General features: G+C 39.4%; 1 protein-coding gene across 3 annotated transcripts in view; it reads right to left on the bottom strand.

The window, feature by feature from the left end:
• The window catches only part of Atf6 (activating transcription factor 6), a 169,856-nt gene that overhangs the window by 93,273 nt on the left and 58,004 nt on the right, over positions 1-18,579 (bottom strand). For all 3 annotated transcript variants that reach the window (XM_087906157.1, XM_087906158.1, XM_087906159.1), the window contains exon 10: positions 8,096-8,227. In XM_087906157.1, coding sequence (XP_087762283.1) covers positions 8,096-8,227 — 132 coding nt within the window. The remainder of the gene's footprint in view (positions 1-8,095; positions 8,228-18,579) is intronic.

Here is an 18,579-nt window from a genome sequence, read left to right as displayed (position 1 = left end):
TTATTTTTAGCAATGAACCATATTTGATCAAACACCACTAAGTCCAAAGGCTTCCTTCAAACAGAGCTCTGTGGACAACCATAGCACTCAGAATTGCAGAACATGAAGGGTAAACCTGGGCCAATTTTGGAAAAACAAAAAAACTAATAAATTCTACCAGTATAAGGGACACTGTGACTACCAATGTCAGTAATTCAGAAATGTGACAATTTTTAACATGTAAAAAAATAGCACTCAGCTTCTGCGGCAGGGTCTTCGGTGTTCCACGGGACCCCCCCTCCCCCCACTGCTGCGGGCCCTTTGTCTCCCGGGTCCTGGGAAGACCAGCTAGCCCTGTTGCACTGCTGAGGAGCTCTTCCCAGAGAGTGCTGAGGTGCTCTATCCAGAGAATGCTGAGAAGTCCTACCCAGAGAGTGTTGAGGAGTTCTATCCAGAAAAGTGCTGAGGAGTTTCATCCAGAGTGGAGGAGATGGGCAGGCGCCAATGCAAGAATTCCTCCAACAACCTGAAAGGCAACATGACATCTCCAGAATCCAGGGAGCTCGAAACTAGAAGAATTGAACACCCTACTCCAGAAGAAATAGAAGAAATCGACTCTAAGCGGATCTTTATGAAAATAATAGAGGAACTTAAACAGGAGGTGAAAATCTGCCGTAAAGAAATGGAAGATTAAGTATAACAAAAAGATTGAGGAAATGAGTAAAGAAATGGAAGAGAAATATACCAAAAAGTTTGAAGAAATGAGTAAATCCGTAAATGAAATTCTGGGAAACCAAGAAAAAACAATCAAACAGGTAATAGAAACAGTTCAAGATTTGAAAACTGAAATGAAGTCAATGAAGAAATCACAAACCGAGGGCCGGCTGGCTATGGAAAATCTAGGTAAAGGAACAGAGACTTCAGAAACAAGCATAACCAACAGAATACAAGAGATAGAAGAAAGAATCTCAGACTCTGAGGACACCATAGAGAAATTAAACCAAATTTCTCTGACCAAAGAAAACAGCAAATCCAACAAATTCTCATCACAAAACATTCAGGAACTGTGGGACACAATAAAAAAAAATCTAAGAATAATAGGAGTAGAAGAAGGAGAAGAATTGCATTTCAAAGGTCCAGAAAATATACTCAACAAAATTATAGAAGAAAACTTTCCCATCCTAAAGAACGATATTCCTATGAAGGTTCAAGAAGCATACAGAACACCGAATAGACTGGATCAGAAAAAACATCCCCTTGCCATATAATAATCAAAACACAAAACATTCAGACTAAAGAAAGGATATAGAGAGCTGCAAAGGAAAAAGGTCAAGTAACTTATAAAGGTAAACCTATCAGACTTACACTAGACTTCTCTATGGAAATCATGAAAGCCAGAAGGTCCTGGATAGAGGTACTGCAGAAACTAAGAGACCATGGATGCAAGCCCAGACTACTTTACCCAGCCAAGCTATTGTTCACTATCAACGGAGAAAACAAAATATTCCAGGATAAAAACAAATTTAAACAATACGTAGCTACTAATCCAGCCTTACAGAGAATACTAGAAGGAAAATCACAACCCAAGGAATCCAACATTCCCAACACTACCTACATTAACTCAGACATCTAGCGACCCTTCACAAGCACAACTCAAAGAAGGAAAACACATACACTCTACTACCCAAAAAAATGACCGGAGTCATCAATCACTGGTCATTAATATCACTTAATATCAATGGACTCAACTCACCTATAAAGAGGGACAGACTTAGAGATTGGATACAAAAACAGGATCCAACATTCTGCTGTTTACAAGAAACACACCTCAACCACAAAGACAGACACCTACTCAGAGTAAAGGGTTGGGAAAAGGTTTTCCAAGCAAATGGACCTAAGAAACAAGCGGGTGTGGCCATTCTAATATCTAACAAAATCGACTTCAAACTAAAATCAATCAGAAGAGATGGAGATGGACATTTCATACTCATAACAGGAACAATTCATCAGGAGGAAGTCTCAATCTTGAATATCTATGCCCCTAATATAAAGGCACCCACATATGTAAAAGAAACTCTTCTAGAACTCAAGGCAGTCATCAAACCACACACACTAATAGTAGGAGACTTCAACACACCTCTCTCACCAATGGACAGGTCAATCAGACAGAAATCTAACAGAGAAATAAGAGATTTATTGGAGGTACTGAATCAAATGGACTTAACGGACATCTATAGAACACTCCACCCAAATAGGAAAGAATATACCTTCTTCTCTGCAGCTCATGGAACCTTCTCGAAAATTGACCACATACTTGGTCAATTTTAATACAAAATTTAATACAAATTTAATACAAAAAAATATTAGTAACCACCTGTGTCTTGTCAGATCACCATGGATTAAAATTAGAATTCAATAACAATGCTACCCCCAGGAAGCCAACAAACTCATGGAAGTTGAACAGTCAACTACTAAATCACCCCTGGGTCAAGGACGAAATAAAGAAAGAAATTAAACTCTTCCTTGAATTTAATGAAAACAAAAACACAACGTCTTCAAACCTATAGGACACTATGAAAGCAGTGCTAAGAGGAAAGTTCATAGCACTAAGTGCCCACTTAAAGAAAACGGAGAAAGCACACATTGGAGACTTAACAGCACACTTGAAAGCTCTAGAAAAAAAAGAAGCTGATTTACCCAGGAGGAGTAGAAGACTGGAAATAATCAAACTGAGGGCTGAAATCAACAAAATAGAAACACAGAAAACAATCCAAAGAATCAATGAAGCAAAAAGCTGGTTCTTGGAGAAAATTAACAAGATCGACAAACCCCTATCCAAACTAATCAAACGGCAGAGAGAGAACTTGCAAATTAATAGGATCAGAAATGAAAAGGGGGACATAACCACAGACACAGAGGAAATTCAGAGAATCATTAGATCTTACTACGAAAGTTTATATGCCACAAAGTTGGAAAATGTAAAAGAAATAGACATTTTTTTAGATAAGTACCATATACCAAAGTTGAACTAAGACCAGGTGAGCAATCTAAATAGACCTGTTAGTCGTGAAGAATTAGAAGCTGTTATCAAAAATCTCCCTACCAAAAAAAGCCCAGGACCAGATGGTTTCAATGCAGAATTCTACCAGAACTTCCAGGAAGAGCTAATACCTATACTCTTTAATGTATTCCACAATATAGAAACAGAAGAGTCACTGCCAAACTCCTTTTATGAAGCTACAGTCACCCTAATACCAAAACCACACAAAGACACAACCAAGAAAGAGAATTACAGGCCAATCTCACTCATGAACATCGATGCGAAAATTCTCAATAAAATACTGGCAAACCGAATCCAAGAACACATTAGAAAAATTATCCATTATGATCAAGTAGACTTCATCCCAGAGATGCAGGGATGGTTCAACATACGCAAATCTATCAATGTAATCCATCATATAAATAAACTGAAAGAAAAAAACCATATGATCATTTCATTGGATGCTGAAAAAGCATTTGACAAAATTCAACACCCATTTATGATAAAGGTGTTGGAGAGACTGGGGATACAAGGATCATACCTAAATATAATAAAAGCAATATACAGCAAGCCGACAGCTAACATCAAATTGAATGGAGAGAAACTCAAACCCTTTCCACTAAAATCAGGAACACAACAAGGCTGTCCACTCTCTCCATACCTCTTCAATATAGTGCTTGAAGTTCTAGCAATAGCAATAAGACAACATAAGGAGATCAAGGGGATTCGAATTGGAAAGGATGAAGTTAAACTTTCGTTATTTGCTGACGATATGATAGTGTACATAAGCGACCCCAAAAACTCTACCAAAGAACTCCTACAGCTGATAAACACCTTTAGTAACGTGGCAGGATACAAGATCAACTCCAAAAAATCAGTGGCCCTCCTATACACAAAGGATAAAGAAGCGGAGAGGGAAATCAGAGAAACATCGCCTTTCACGATAGCCACAAATAGCATAAAATATCTTGGGGTTACTCTAACCAAGGAAGTGAAAGACCTATTTGACAAGAACTTTAAGCCTTTGAAAAGAGAAATTGAGGAGGATACCAGAAAATGGAAAGACCTCCCCTGCTCTTGGATTGGGAGAATCAACATAGTAAAAATGGCAATTCTACCAAAAGCAATCTATAGATTCAATGCAATCCCCATCAAAATCCCATCAAACTTCTTCACAGACCTTGAGAGAACAATAATCAAGTTTATATGGCAAAACAAAAAACCCAGGATAGCCAAAACAATCTTATACAATAAAGGAACTTCTGGAGGCATTACTATCCCTGACTTCAAACTCTATTACAGAGCTACAGTATTGAAAACAGCTTGGTATTGGCATAAGAACAGAGAAGTTGACCTATGGAATCGAATAGAAGACCCGGATACTAACCCTCAAACCTATGAACACCTAATTTTCAACAAGGGAGCTAAAGGTATACAATGGAAGAAGGAAAGCGTCTTTAACAAATGGTGCTGGCATAACTGGATGTCAACCTGTAGAAGAATGAAAATAGATCCATATCTATCACCATGCACAAAACTCAAGTCCAAATGGATTAAAGACATCAACATCAATCTGTCCACTTTGAACCTGATAGAAGAGAAAATGGGAAGTAGTCTACAAGATATAGGCACAGGAGGCCACTTCCTAAGTAGGACCCCAGTAGCACAGACAATAAGAGAAACAATGAATAAATGGGACCTCCTGAAACTGAGAAGCTTCTGTAAAGCAAAGGACACTGTCAGTAAGACAAAAAGGCTGCCTTCTGACTGGGAGAAGATCTTCACCAACCCCTCATCAGACAAAGGTCTGATCTCCAGAATATACAAAGAACTCAAGAAACTAGACACTAAAACTCTAATTAACCCAATTAAAAAATGGGGTACTGAACTTAACAGAGAATTCACAACAGATGAACTTCGAATGGCCAGAAGACACTTAAGGTCATGCTCAACTTCCTTAGCGATCAGGGAAATGCAAATCAAAACCACTTTGAGATACCATCTTACAACTGTCAGAATAGCTAAAGTCAAAAACACCAATGATAGCCTATGCTGGAGAGGATGTGGAATGAGGGGAACACTCATCCAATGTTGGTGGGAATGCAAACTTGTGCAGCCACTGTGGAAATCAGTGTGGCGGTTTCTCAGGAAACTGGGAGTCAACCTCCCTCAGGACCCAGCAATTCCACTCTTGGGAATATACCCAAGAGATGCCCTATCATACTACAAAAGTATTTGTTCAACTATGTTCATAGCTGCACTATTTGTAATAGTCAGAACCTGGAAACAACCTAGGTGCCCCTCAATAGAAGAATGGTTAAAGAAGGTGTGGAACATATATACATTAGAGTTTTACTCAGCGGTAAAGAACAATGACATCTTGAATTTTGCATGCAAATGGATGGAAATAGAAAACGCTTTACTGAGTGAGGTAACCCAGACCCAAAAAGAGGAATATGGTATGTACTCACTCATAAGTGGATTCTAGCCATAGTTAAAGGTCTTTGGGTCTATAATTTGTGATCCTAGAGAAGCTAGATAAGAAGGTGAACCTGAAGAAAATTTATACAGCTATCCTCCTGGATAATAGAACTAGGCAAGATTGCCAAGCAAAGTCGGGAGCATGGGGGGTGGGGGGTGGAAGTAAGGGAAGATGGTTAGGGAGAGTGGAGAGGGCGAGAATTGGGGATGGCTTGGGGGAATGGGAGGGGGGAGGGAGGAAGGATGGTTATGGGAGCAGGGAAGTTTATATCGCAACTAAGAGAGCCATTCTAGGGTTTGCAAGAGACTTGATTCTGGAGGGATTCCCAGTAAAAATTAAATAAATAAATAAATAAATAGATAGATAGATAAATAGATAAATAGAAAAATAAAAAAAAAAAGAAAACGCTTTACTGAGTCAGGTAAGCCAGACCCAAAAAGAGGAATAAGGTATGTATTCACTCATAAGTGGATTCTAGCCATAATTAAAGATCTTTGAGCCTATTATTCGTGATCCTAGAGAAGCTAAATAAGAAGGTGAACCTGAAGAAAATTCAGGTAGTTTTCCTCCTGGAGATTGGAAATAGACAAGAGTTCCAGGTAACCAAGGGTGCATGGGGGGTTGGGAGGGTAGTTGGAAGGGGAGGAGGTTAGAGAGAAGGGAGCAGGGGAGGAATGGGAAATGCTCGGGGGACTGGGAGCGGGGGAGGGAAGAAGGATAGATATGGGTTCAGGGAAGAATATATCTCAACTATGGAAGTCAGTTTAGGGTTTACTAGAGACTTGACTGTAAATGGGATCCCAGGTCCAAGGAGAGATCCCCAGATTGTTCTCTGGACAGAGGAGAGGGTGCCTGAACTGGCCTTGGCCCATAACCATACTGATGAATATTTTGCTTATCACCATAGATCCTTCATTTGGCAATAGATGGAGATAGAGACGGGGACCCACGTTGGAACACTGGACTTAACTCCCTAGGTCCAACCGAGAAGCAGAAGGAAGAAGAACGTGAGCAGAGAGGGCAAGATCAGAGGGAACCTTCATCCGGCGATGGATGGCAATGCAGATGGAGACCCACATTGGAGCACCGGTCTGAGTCCCCCAAGGTCCAAAGGAGGAGCAGAAGGAGGAAGAACATGAAAAAGGAAATCAGAACCGCAAGGGGAGCGATCACCCACTGATACAAGGCGACTGATCTAATGAGAGTTCACCAAGGCCAGTTGACTGGGACTGAAGGAGCACTTGATCCAACCAGATTCTCTGGAGGAGGCTGTATTCTCTGAATGTGGCTGGCCCGAAGTCTTTCTAAAAAGCCATTGACAATGACTCTGGGACTCGTTTCCTCTGCATATTCTGGATTTTTGGGGATCCAGTCTGATTGGATACTCACCTTCCTGGTCCTGGAGGGAGCGGGGAGGAACTTGAACTACCCACAGGGCAGGAAACCCTGACTGCTCTTAGGGATGGAGAGGGAAGAGGAGAGGGAGTGGGGGGAGTGGGAGGGTGTTGGGAGGAGGGGCGAAAATGGAAACTTTTATATTTTAATAAACTTTAAAAAAAATAGCATAAAACAATATGTAATGTTTTCTAATATCACGCCATCTATCCCCTGCTATGCTGCACTGCTATAAGACCCTCGGCTCCTCCCTCAACTACAAGAGGAAAGGACACAGAAGAACGATTCCTCTGTGGCCTCTTGCCTTGTGAAACTGCAGAGAGCTCAGGGCAAGCAGGTCTGTGTAATTTTCAAGCGTTTCATTATACTGCGACGGCTGCTGTACTCCAACCTCTCTGCCTGCTGTTCCAGGTTCTGGCTTTTGTCTAACAAGAATCCCAGAACACACAGGGCAATATTTATGAAAAAGGATAGCTCTAAAAACTGTACCTTCTTCTAATTAACATACTATGGGAATTATGTTTTCATGTATACCTTTTGCTTTAACATTAAGCAAAACGGAAATTTACCTAAGTATCTGTTAAATTATAAAAAGAAAAGGAGTCAGAAAACACAACAAATAATAATTTTACTTAATGACTACAAATAGCTTTAACCATATCATTCCGTCATATATACTCAAGGCATAAATATTAGTTAAATGTACTAAACCATAATAGGGTGAAAAAACTAAAGCTAGTACATGTATTCTAATATATATGTATGTCAAGACAAACAGATTATCTGATCACATGTCAACAAAAATCCTAAACTAGAAAATGTTTCGAAGTAAATCTATTCTTAAAATTGATCTTAAAAATAAAACAAATTGGAGCTGGAGAGATGGTTCAGGGGTTAAAAGCACTGGCTCCTCTTCCAGAAGTCCTGAGTTCAATTCCCAGCAACCACATGGTAGCTTACAACCATCTATAATGAGATACAGCATCCTCTTCTGGCAGCAGGCATACATGCAGACAGATACTGTATACATGGTAAATAAATCTTTTTTATTTTTAAAAAATAAAAATAAAACAAATTAATGGCATCACTATTTCACTTGCTCCACTACACAAAGTCTATATGAACTATTTACATGTCAAGTGACAACGGGTAAGACTTCTCCAGTTCATTAAATCAACAAGGCCAATGGGCCATCCCACCTGTAGCTGTTTTTCTGGTTGACACCATCTGATGGGTCTTGAACTTCTTTAGCAGAAAATTCTAAAAGATGCCTCCTTTGGCTTGCAGGATTCATGCTGGGCTTCACTCTCCTGGAATCCTGCTCCAACATGCTAAAAACAACAACAACAAATGAACCAGTAGTAGAAATTAAAATGGCACACACAAAGCTACATGTAGCTAGAAAGCATGCAAGATCTGCCTGATAGATTCATAGGTATAGCAAAAAAAAAATCAAGGCCTAGATGTCCTTTAGGCCTGGCATCTCGTACATAGCCACAATTTAAAAATAATTTTTTAAGTATAAAAACCCATATTTATAAACCAATTAAACAAATGCAGTGTTTTACTTGCTTTTAAAACCCTACAACTACATTATATAAATTGCTGTAGTTTATATTCAGAGCTTCTTTCCAAAGACTTATACATTGAAGGCTTGTATTCATCGGGAGGTGGTGGAACCATTAGGAGGTAGGGCCTACTGGAAGAAGTCAGAACACTGAGTCATGCTTTTGAAGCGGATGCTGGGAACCTAGCCCCTCCTATGCCCTTCTCTCTCACTTTTCAGCAACTCTGAGGTGAGCAGACTTCTTTCATGACATGTTCCTGATAATATACTGTGTCACTACAAGCTCAAAGCAACTGAGTCAAGAGACCATGGACTAAAACCTCTGAAATCAACAACCAAATAAACCTTTCTGCTTTTTAAGTTGATTTATTTCAAGTATTTATTACAGTAACAGAAAGCTAATACATATGAATAGAAACTCATGTAAGTACATATAAACAAATTTTAAATGCAAGTAATTGAAGTAGAAAATGTTCTCAACGGGCAAATACTTCCAATGAAATAAGAACTGTTGTTCTCTTCTCGTGCTCAAGGACATCATTAGCCTTGGCACAATGCTAGACGGCAGCTGTGGTGATCTGAAAGAAAATGGCCCCCAAAGACAGTGGTACTATTAGGAGGTATGACCCTGTTGAAGGTGTGGCCTTGTTGGAAGAAGTGTGTTGCTGAGGAGGCAGGCTTTGAGGTCTCATACAAGCTCAAGTCACGCCCAGTGAGATAGACCACTTCCTGCTTGCCCACATAAGATATAGGACTCACAGCTACTTCTCCAGCACCATGTTTGCCTACATGATTCCTGCCACGATAATAATGGTCTAAACCTCTAAACTGTAAGCAAGCCACAATTAAATATTTTCTTTTATAAGCGATGCTATGGTCATGGTGTCTTCTCTACAGCAATACAAACCTTAACCAAGACAGCAGGCTATCAAAGTTATCTAAAACTATTTATACTCTATTTTCATTTATAAATAAAAGTTTTTATTTACTTCTTAAATTAGACACATACATACATACATAGGCAGGCAAGCAGGCAGGTAGACATACAGACAATATTGTGATAGATATAATACTTTAAACTCATTAATCATATGCTTAAGAAATCTGGCTTATCAATATCATTTTAAATGTGTTTATTTTCATAAAGCTACAGCATAACTTACACTAGTCATGATCCTGATTCAACACAAAGAGAATTCTCTGGGAAGCATAAAAGATTGTATTTCAAGAATAAAGTGGAAGGAGAAGGTAAGACTGATAATGAAAATGGGCAGGTAAAGCCCCCTGGTCTGAAAGTAAAAGCCTTTGGGGGCTACCGAGGTTTATTTTCAAATATGCATGAATAGGCGGGAGGAAAACAAGAATTCTTTTCTGATTTCTTATTCTTTTGGTTTCTCAATTCTTTACCACTAGAAATCACTGCCACCTCAGTTCTCATATGGCATGTTGTTATTTTGACAAACTGTAAACTCTTCAAAGGTACACTGCCAAATTTTGATTACTATATAAAATTTAATTTTACCAAAACTAATACTAAATTGTTATTACTATTGTATATTTCAGGCTGAACGCTTACTTGAGTGCTAAGCAACACTGCAAGCCTTGCTGTCTTGTAGAATGCCTAACTGAACCTGGGGGAGAGCTCTAGTACAATATCTAACTGAACCTGGGGAATGGGTCTCGTGCAGTATCTAACTGGAGAGGCCTAGTAAAAACTGAACCTGCGGAACAGACAATTGAGAAAGCAGGGAAGAAGGGTTAAACAGCAAGAGTTTTAGAGGGAGGCCAAATAAAGATTGAAATTTCATGTTTTCTTTTTAAGACTTAAAAATAAACAAAAATCTTTGCCTTTTTAATTCCTTTATATGTGGTATCAGAAATTAAAACAATACGCTAAGAAAGAAGAGTTAAGAACTTCCCCTTATGCTGATAAAATCTGTTTCTTCAGCCCCTGAGTTGTGCTTCTTGCTGAACAGATGCATGTTCTGACCCCTTCAGGGACTCAGAGGGCACCTCTCACTCTAGAGAGTCATGACGTAGATTCAGAACTGAGTCTCCATCATTAGACTGTACTGGTGATGACAGTTCCCAAATGACTGGTTAAATTATCTAATAAACATATACTAAATATCTACTGTGTTCCAGGGACCTATTCTGTGTTAAAAATCCAAAGATAAAAGACTAAGTTACTTTGTATAGATGGGTAGATTTGATATGATTGATTGACACAGCCAGGGCTGGGAGGTGGTGGAACAGGCCTTTGACTCTGGCACTTCATTCAACCTGATTTCCACCTGCAGGAAAACAGCAAGAAAGAGATCCTGCCAGGTGGTTGTGGTGCATTCCTTTAATCTCAGTTCTTGGGAGTCAGCCTGGTCTATAAGTGAGTTCAGTGTCATACACAACAGGGCTAAGCAGAATGCTATGAAATACACAGACGAGAGCACTGGACTCTACGGAGAGGCTCCCGGAGCAATTCTACATGGCAAGCAGCAAATAAATGACCAGGAGCACAAGAGTGAGGAACGGCATCCCACGCAAACACAACAGTTTCATGAGTGAAGCACACCGGCTTAACAGAGCATTAAGGGTGGGGATGTGGACACGGGCAGCACAGAGTGGGAAGAGGAGCATCTCAAGAGAGAAGAGAGAGCAGCAATAGCACAAGGCTAGATATGTGTGGCCTTGCCAGCCATGCTTAGTAAGTCTAATAATTTATACAGTGAAGCAAAATCACTTTGTCCTTGTGTTAATTTATACTCTTCTGTATATCGATAATAATCTTTCCAATGGCTGGTGGAATTTCCTGGTCTGGTATCATAATCAGTCATCTTCATTTTAAGCATTAGTGTTATTTGTTTACTATTCATTATGACTGCCTGAAAAGCAGATTATTAGACAATATCCTAGGCACTGAACTCCACAAGGTGTCTCCCTAATGTAACTCTCAGACTTTAAACTGAGAAATCAAAATAGCTGTTCTAGCTTCTAAAAATGGCTTAACACACTTTCGTATCCTCTGTATCAGAATGTACCTTCCTCTGGTACAGTGGCTCTCAGACTAAGGCATCTGGACCAGCAGTGTTGGTATCACCCGGTAACTGGTCAAAAATGCAAATTCTTGTATGAAAAACCTCTGGGAGTGGTTGCTAAAATTCAGTGTTTTAACAAGCTGTCCGGATGACTGCCAGTGACTAAGAACCTTGTCCATACTTTTTTACAGCATCTTCCCTGAAGATCCACGCCTTCACCATGGCTCCATCTGAAGTAGACAGTTCAGAGAAGGAAGGGAGGGAAGGACATAGCCAAAAGTGGCAAAATCTGGGTTTTACTGATTTTTTTGTAAACCAGTTCAGTTCTGCTAAGACTCTGGAGATCAAAAGATTCTCTGATCATCCTTCCTCAGTCATCTTACTGTAGTCTTAGAGCTGGTGTTCTCGCCGTCATTTACAGCTACTTACAGCCATCCAGGCCTTCACCAGCAAATAGTTTCAGCTTATTTAAGTAGTGTGGTCTATCTCGTCTATAATAAAACTGTGCAACAACTTTAGCACATTTATTAGAAAACAAGTATGCTATTGATGCAAAAGTGGCCACTGTTTTCTGCACTACCTATGTTGGTAATGATTTTGATGCTGTAACACCAATGTACCCACAGCTATCACCCACAGCTACTTTGAGAATTCTGCATTTACCTGTTAACCAAAGAGCTCAACTCTCACACAGTGCACTTCACCACACTTCATTATCTAGAGGCAACATAACACTTTGAGCAAGGAAATTACCGATGAGCCAAAAATTAGGATTTAAATAAGCTAAGTCTTGAGTTTATTATCAATATATTGGCTTGGATAATAAGTGTATTAAGAAGTTTACTGTCGGGCTGGAGAAATGGCTCAGCGGTTAAGAGCATTGACTGCTCTTCCAGAGGACCCAGGTTCAATTCCCAGCACCCACATGGCAGCTCACAACTGTCTGAAAATCCAGTTCCAGGGCATCTGACACCTTCACACCTATGCACATAAAATAAAGATAAATAAGTCATAAATTAAAAAAAAAAGAAGTTTACTGTCTTCCTTTTCTTTGATTTCCTTTTTTTTTTTTCAGGGAGGGAATGCTATTTGGTCTCCAATTCATACATATTTTAGTGCTTAATGTGAAGTTTCTGAAAAAATACTTGAGCTCTGAAATAACTGGGAGAAACTTAAGCTTAGCTATGAGAATAACTTCACATTTATAGTTTCCTTGTATCTCTTAATATTTAAAAGAATTCATTCCACTGCCAGATTTCAGGATTGTCTAAGAATAATTGTCATATTACAAATATCAAGAGGAATTTGGCAGTTCTTGAAGCAGCCAAATATACAAAAGGGTATGAGAAAATTATTGTTGATATGAACTTTTAGATTCTTGGCCTGAGTATTTTTGTAATATTGGAAAAAAATTAAATTTCCAAGAACACAGAAAGATGAGTTCAGCACAGAAGAATATGCACCTAGGTTAGTGATTGCTATTTGGTGACTTTATTACCCATAATAGTAATAAAATAATTAACTAAACCTTAAGTATGTATTCATTTCTGTTTTATTTGCTTGAATGTTTTGCTTGCATGTATGTCTGTGCACATGTGCATGCAGTGCTCGTGGAAGCTAGAGGAGGGGGCTGAAGCTGGAGTTACAGACGGTTGTTAGCAGCCATTGGGGGCTGGGAATCAAATCAGGTCCTCTGCAAGAGCAGAAAGTGCTCTTATAGTAACTGCTGAGCCAATTCTCCAGCCCCCAGCTAAACTTTTTATAATTCACTTAGACCAAGTTCTGTCCAGTAGTTTAAAGTAAACTAATAAATACTAAGAAAACATGAATCTCTGCAATCTATGACTCTACAACCAGAAACATGCTTCCCACCAAGAGTCACAATGGCTCTAATCCACAGAATAATCATTACACACACACAAAAAAAAAAACCTTGCTATGGACCATTGATCCTGAAAAGCATAGATTAATAAAGCATGAATTATTTTAATTTCTTCCAAAGTTTGAAAGAAGCATTACAAGAATTGCTACTTTACTCTTTCACCTGAGTAAATTCTAAATGTCAACAACTGTTTTCGATTATTAATGGGGCCACTTATCCCTAAGACTTCAGATATCCAATCTTCATACCAAGTGGCTGAACATAAAATGGCACATGTCCAAGTGTACCCTTGGAAAGCCTGTTTTTTTTTTTCTTATGCTACAAGTAGATCAATTTTTAAACTGAAGCCATCTCCACAGGTAAGAGTAATACTGTTTCTCATCACACACACACCCCGCAAATCAAATGTTGCTATTGTTCTGAGACCCACACATGAAAAGCTGAATTATTTTCAGCTGAGAAAGATCATGGAGACCTTTGGGGGTGTAATGTGGAAAAGTAGAAAGAACACAAAATTTGAAGGCAGAAGATCTGGATTCAAGATGTGACTCAAACGTCTGCCTGGAAAAGTTAGTTCTTTAAGCTTCCAATTCCTCACAGTAAAATATAAAAAATAACAAATATGTCACAGGGCTCGTCTGAGAGTCACATGAAATGACAGATGTGGACATATTTTATAAGGCTGAGGACGCCTCAGAGTACTTAGTGACACAGCTGTCGTCCTGCTCTGTCCAGTTCAAGTGTTCACAACACAGCAACTGCAGTGATCTTTTAAAAATCTAGGGCAGACTACTACGTTTGTCTACAGCTCCCCTTTTCTAGCATAAAAAGCCCAAATATTTAAACCGACCAAGGGCTTGCTTCGTCTGACCCTTCCCTTCCAGTTTGCCTCTGAGACATTACCTCCTGGTTCTCCCGTCCTGTTCACTTAAGTTTAATAAAACTTATCTCCTCACTCACTCTTGAAAATGAAAGGTACGCTCCCCTACACTAGGGTTCCTGCCTGCGGTGACTACTACCTTTGCAATGCTCTTCCCTGGATATCCATGGCAAACCTTACCTCCATCAAATCTTTGCTCAAAATCTGCTACACAAGGATCACTACTTAAAACTACATCCCAACAAACTCGCACACAATTGTAAAACCTTTTACCCTACCATAATTTATTCTGCTTAAAGAATTTACAGTCTGACCATTTACCTATTAAATGTCTTGTCTCAGTACAGCACAAGGTTGTTCTGGGTCAGTGCCTGGCATATAGGAGGCACTCCTGGAGTTTGGTTTGTTCATTTTAAATAAGAAGTAAAATAAATTTATTGGGATTTTACATCTTCACTTTGCTGTTAAACTTACATGAAACTATCAGTTCCTAAGAGAAAAACTTCCCTGTTTGCAGCCAATTCTAAGTGCCTGGAGCACAGACAGAGCTGCCGAGTAGAGGGTGGACTGCCCCATCTGTAAGGGCTTGCCTGCCTGAGAGGTCTTTGCTGTGTCAGTGATGGAGATGAAGTTTCAGCTCAGCCACCCAACTGTATTTTCAGTTTCCTCGTCTGTAAAATGATCACAGTAACACTGCCTCATGGCAGTAGAAGGAAAAATGGATTAATTCATGAAGCAATCAGATTACTATTTGATACACTGAGTTTGATAACTGATAGCATGATACAACAAACAGAACTAGCTACTTTTACCAACCAAGCATTAATGATATCAATATACAGTCAACCTAGATTGTTCTAGAATTAATCGTATTCACCTTCATATATTTTATTTTCTTCCTATTGCCTTATTTCTATTTCTTATATTCTAATTCAAAAATGGAGTAGAGAAGTGGGGGACAGAGAAAAAGAGGAAGGAAGAGAGATGGACTGTTTTAATGAGAATTCTGATAAAGGGCTGATAAGAAAACCATATAAACTATGAAGGTTATGTACACATTCCCCAACTGCAGCTCATTCAGAGGTCACAGATCATGTTGTGATAAATTGACTATGGAAATAACATAAACACTGGATATACTCGAAAGACTGAATATCAAAAAGTCTAAGTGTGCAGTACATGTCCATAATTCATGTAATCACTAGCAATTAAGGACAATCTGCAAGATGACCCCTAAAATTCTTACTGAAATGACAAAATAACTCAAATCTGGGGACAAAATAGCATTAATGATAAATTTTCTAGAAGCCTAAGCCATAAATAATATTATAATTACATTTGTATATTCACAGATAAAGGTGTGCATTATTCTACAGTCCTACACCCAATACAAAGCTGAGCCACTTACTCCTCCATTACTATGCATGACTGCAGCTGACAATGCATGCTCATACCTGCATGTGCTAAGTACTGCAATGGTAGTTAAAGCTCTTTTAGATAAACCGTTCACTGGCCTTTTTTTGCATTTATTAAGAATATAAGTCATAAGGAGAAAACAGCAGCACAGTCAATGTACATACTGACAGGAGTTTTCACCTGCCCTAGCTTCTCACTGACCCCCTCTCGGGAGGGAAACGTTACTAACTTTCAGTTTAGTAAATGTTGCCCAGGGATGTACTTACTCCAGGTAAAGAGCAAAGTTAGCCAGATTAGAGTGTGTGACTTCAGACACCCTCTGTCCCAATCTAACTGTGGTCTAGGGAAGAAGGTAGCCGGGTGGTGCCTGGTAAAGCCACTGGCATGCTCCTTAGAAGCAGTCTCTGCATGACTCATGTAAAAGCCCAGACCAGAAAAAAATCAGCAGCAGGATTTTCTATGCCTTTGAAATCAAGCACTGCACTTGATAGCAAAGACTGACATCTATACAGACGTTTTTGACAATCATGAAAACAATGAAACTATCTAGAAAGGCATCTGGTGCTAGCTCTACAATCCTAATCCAGTAACACCTGGGACTTAGATATATTTTTATATGTACTTGAGATGCTTAGATGTCATTTTGATAAATGTGGAACATACTTTTAGCCAAGAGCTTGAATTAGATTACATTTAAGAATCTGGCTGAACAAAACCATCTATACTTGGTGGTTTGAATTCTGACATCTAAGTTACACAGTGCCTTTTAACATTCAGCCAAATGGTGATATCATACAGCAAAATGTGCTCAACAATCGAACACGGGGGGAAAATTGAAACCAGATTTGGGGACAAGCTCATCTCAGGATAAGAAGCTAGAATTCTTCCTGAATAACAATGAAAAGCTGACAATTTAGAGAATTCTGAAATAAGACATTTGGTCTCTAACAAACTCCTGGGTCACACTTCACGCATATGCTCTATGGTCACTTCTTCCTTACACTGCCACCACATGCAGAACCACAGCGTAGCCAGCTGATCCCTTCACAGCATGATTTATCCTCCCTCCTCCACAGCTGGCGGCTCAAATTCTATACTCCAGATCTAGGGAGGGCATATCACCTAACCCAGAACAAGAGAGGAAAAGGAACCCTCTTTTTTCAACACTTGCTGATTCTTTTAAACAATGTAACATACTTCATGTGCTTGAGACACTAATCTACCACTTGAAGAAAAGGGTGACAGTACTAGCCTTTGAGATGCAGAGGGAAACACAATACAGGAATTCATAAACTGCAGCCCAACCTGCCAGGAAGAACCTGTTTTCCCAGGGATATGCTGTGACTCTTCTGTACAGAACAGGGGTTTAGGAATTTCCTGATATGTTAGACAAGCTTAAAGATAGACAGGGAGCTGTCTGGAGATTTACAACATATAAAAGTGCTTTTCTCCTTGAGGTTTCTCTGACATTAATAAAGCAGCTTTAGGTGTCTTCAAGAACACTGCTAGCCTTTCTCCCCTGCCCCCGCAACTATGAACTTTTCTGTGCCCTCAGTTTATTTTGCCCTTTAAACAGCACCATGTTGAATTTTGCTTTTTCTCTACTCTAGCCAACAAATTTGCCTTTTAAAGACAAAAGTCCAGTTCAGGAGCAAGGGAGATGGCTTAGTGGATAAAATACTCCCTATGCAACTGCAAGGACATGAGTTCAAATCCCCAGAATCCACATGAAGCCAGGTATGGCAGCACACATCGCTAATGCCATACTCCTAAAGCAAGATGAACGACGGTGACAGGAGACTCCTAAGCCCATGAGTTGCTTTGCCTGGTGCACACAACAGTCAACAACAGAGACCCGGCCTCAACCAAGGTAAAAGGTGAGGACCACACTCACGGTTGTCCTCTGACCTCTATATATATGCTGTGACACAGGCATGCCCACACTCACACACACACACATCAAACACACAGAGCCATCCATCCATTAACACTAACTTCACCTCCATCACAGTATGTGTTTTTGCAGTCTAGTTTCCTTCCCTTTAATACCTTTTGAAACGAAATTGTCAAATTGTATTTTGTTTTACTTAACCCCAAAATTTTAAAAGTTCAACTTAACAAGTCTAAACATGGTATCTCTACCTACCTCCCCCAAAACCAAAATAAATTTTGATTCTATTACTCTCAGTTCATCTGAATTATTTCCAGCTTGATTGGTTTTATATAACAAACTGGGCATTATTACTATTTCATATCGCCAGCTATTTAAAAACCTTCACTCACAAATTGTATTTTGGGGTGTTAGCTAACCGTTTTGAGTCTAAACCTTGTTGAGGCCATTTTCTTTCTTCAGGAAATACATCCTTCAGCAGTCTTTCATGAGGCCTGCCAATAGTAAGCCCTCTCCAGCTGTGTGGCTTCAGACAGCCTATACTTCTCTACACTTGAAAGGTGGTTTGGCCAGGCAGAGACATTAGGGTGAATTCTCTTAAAATTTTAAGGATACCATTCTACTGATTTCTAGTACCTTGATACTGTTGAGAAGTCAGCTACCAGTCTCATAAAAATGAGCTTGAGAGAAACCTATCTTGTCTCTTGGATGTTCTGAAGATCTTCTGTTTGCTTCTGGTGTTCTACAGTCTTGCTGGGAGGTATCGATGTATGAATATTTTTTTATCCGGCACATTCTTTTTTTTCCCCAGAACTTATTTATGCTAAGCCTGTTAAGCGTCAGCATCATTGTCCTCCATAAATTCTGGGCATGTCTAGTTTATTACAGCACCAAATGTTGCTCTTCCCCACTTCCCTTCCTTTTGGGTTGCACTTTGGTGGATACTGGAGCTTCTCTTTTATGCTATCCTTTTCTCTGTTGCTGCCTCTCCTTAAATATAGCTCAGTTTTTTGTT

Source organism: Myodes glareolus, chromosome 5, assembly GCF_982192425.1.
Source record: "Myodes glareolus chromosome 5, mMyoGla1.1, whole genome shotgun sequence".
In the NCBI taxonomy this organism is placed as follows: domain Eukaryota; kingdom Metazoa; phylum Chordata; class Mammalia; order Rodentia; family Cricetidae; genus Myodes; species Myodes glareolus.
Note: the sequence above shows the minus strand (reverse complement) of the source record. Positions and strands in the feature narration are given on the sequence as shown.